The sequence below is a fragment of the Penaeus vannamei genome, chromosome 37, assembly GCF_042767895.1.
Source record: "Penaeus vannamei isolate JL-2024 chromosome 37, ASM4276789v1, whole genome shotgun sequence".
In the NCBI taxonomy this organism is placed as follows: domain Eukaryota; kingdom Metazoa; phylum Arthropoda; class Malacostraca; order Decapoda; family Penaeidae; genus Penaeus; species Penaeus vannamei.
Window position 1 is genome coordinate 20,597,769 of NC_091585.1, and position 2,500 is coordinate 20,600,268.

The following is a 2,500-nucleotide window of genomic DNA, read 5'->3' on the forward strand; positions in this document are numbered from 1 at the left end:
GAAGATGTGAGATGGGGAAAACCAGGAATGCGAGGAATGCGAGAAGGAGGAGAATGCAAACAATGAGTGCCTTTTGAAGGAGCGAGTAGCAGTGTTGGAAAGTGTGCAGATGGTGATAGCAGGAGATATATAAGTGAGAGGAGGACAAGGAAAGAAGCTGTGTGGGAATCGTACTCAAAACCAGGTATCAAGAGAGAAAATGGAATCTCTGAGAGGAGTGAAAAGGTTGGAAAATCCCCTCGAGGAGAGGGAAAGGAGCGAGGAGTTTGATCAGTGCTTTCTGTGTAAAGGGACTGTGACTAGTGGGGATGGAGTCTGCATCGGGGTCGACTTTGAACTTCCTCTGAGTGGGCTGAATCTTGTGTCACTCTTGCGATGTTACAGTGTCTCTCTCTCATTGCAGGATACTTTGCAGTTACACAAAAAAACTGACCTCTGTAAGGATTGCCATGAGTTAGTGATGAAAGGAGATTCAGCATATAGTCATGTATATTCTTTGGCCTCTAAAATGAGTAGATTATGGCCAGGAAGGATGTCAGAGTGTGTTAATTTCTCTTTAAATCTTAATGATTCTCAGAAACTTAGTTATCATTGTAATTATTGTGAGGAAAAGTTTCAAAATGAATGTGAGAGGCATTTTCATATGAAAATTGTCCATAAAATGAATGCGGATTTCCAAGAATTGACATCCAGTGATGGAGAAAAGAAAAATAGTGAATCACTTAAAACATCCATCTGTAAATCTAACAATAACTTCACTTGCACTGCATGTTGTCAAAGCTTTAAAGATCAGGGGACCTTCCTTACACACCTTTTAAGTTATCACAAGACCAATAGAGATATCACTTCAACAGTTTCTGCATCTGAAGCAATGTCTAGATTAGGAGTGAATAGTTCACTAGATATAGACAGCAAAGTAGGTTCTGAAATTCATCACAAGAAAGCATTCAGTTTGAAAATTGATCCTAAGAGTCAGGAGAAAAATATACCAAAGTATCCACCAACTCTTAGACATGTTTTCTGGGCCAAACATGAATTAATGCTACAGAATAAGGAAGATGAATTGATGTTATCGCATATACAAGATAATGTAAATAATAGGGGTAATGTATATGGAAATAATGAACAAGCAAGTGAGAATGTGACAGAACATAGTGCTGGTATTTTTAGAGAGAATGTTATTAATAAAAAGGTACACATGCAGGTAATTCAAAAAAATAGGGTAAATTGTGAAGGAAGCAGACAATCAAAAGAAGTGGATTTAAGAAGGGGAGTAACCATCAATTTGAAGTCCAAAGGGAGGGTGAGAACAAGCAGAAAACTTTTGACATACGGGTTGACCAAGAAGAAAAGTGAGACAGTTTTACAACAAGACCATAAGAGAAATTTTAAAAAGATACAGGACCAATATGATTATGATAAACAACCAAAGAGATTCACCAAGACCCTCGTTCAGAAATACAAGGGAAAGAACCTAGACAATTTTAAAATACAGCAATGTAGTTATCACACAAAACAGAAATACCCTGAGACACTGGATCTTTTTAGAGGAGCATTAAGCCCTCAGATCAAAGAAGAAAATGACCAGTTACCGCTTCAGGATGAAGAGACACGTTCAGCATGTGGAGATGAAGGCATGACAGAAGCGGATATCCTGGAAGGAGATTCGGAAACAAATGTGGACATGTCAGAGGGAGGCGGATGTGCTGTTGTGGATATATACAATGGACCTGTGAATCTATGTGATGTGAGTGATGACTTCCGGTGTATCATTATCAACGGGTAATGTGATATACTTACTTGATGTGTGTTTTGGTTTCATTGCAATATTTTGTAGTGGAAAATAGAATATATTAAGATCTCTCAAAAATGAGTCTTTCATCTGTACTGCAGGATAATGTCTTCAAAATAAAAATAGTGCTATGTGACCTTAGATGTCTAGCACATTTATTTGTTTCAACCATTAACCATTAACCATTAGAACAAATCATATTTTATAATTCATGCATTCTTTTTATAGCATATATATATATTTTTTTAGTGGAAGATTTATAGAACCAATACATGTAAAATAATTGCAAAATATATATTTATTGATATTGACAATGGAATAAAAGTTATTAATGATAATCCTGTGTATTTTTTATTTTCCTGGTGATTATACGTATGTATGTATATCTGTATGTATGCTATAGATGTATATATTTATGTATATATATTTACATTTATATAACATGTAAGTATGTATACATCATAGCTATTATCTCTCTTTGCATCTTTTTAATCTCTCTCTCTCTCTCTCCCTCTCTCTCTCTCTCCCTCTCTCTCTCTCTCTCTCTCTCTCTCTCTCTCTCTCTCTCTCTCTCTCTCTCTCTCTCTCTCTCTCTCTCTCTCTCTCTCTCTCTCTCTCTCTCTCTCTCTCTCTCTCTCTCTCTCTCTCTCTCTCTCTCTCTCTCTCTCTCTCTCTCTCTCTCTCTCTCGCTCTCTCGCTTCTCTCTCC

At 36.9% G+C, this 2,500-nt stretch overlaps 1 protein-coding gene across 2 annotated transcripts in view; it reads left to right on the forward strand.

Annotated features, from left to right (window-relative positions):
* Positions 1–2,129, forward strand: part of LOC113823978 (uncharacterized) — a 6,821-nt gene extending 4,692 nt beyond the window's left edge. For both annotated transcript variants that reach the window (XM_027376713.2, XM_070115202.1), the window contains exon 3: positions 1–2,129. This exon is cut by the window's left edge and continues 56 nt beyond it. In XM_027376713.2, coding sequence (XP_027232514.2) covers positions 200–1,786 — 1,587 coding nt within the window. In that variant the 5' untranslated portion in view covers positions 1–199 and the 3' untranslated portion in view covers positions 1,787–2,129.
* Positions 2,130–2,500: the final 371 nt, after the last annotated feature.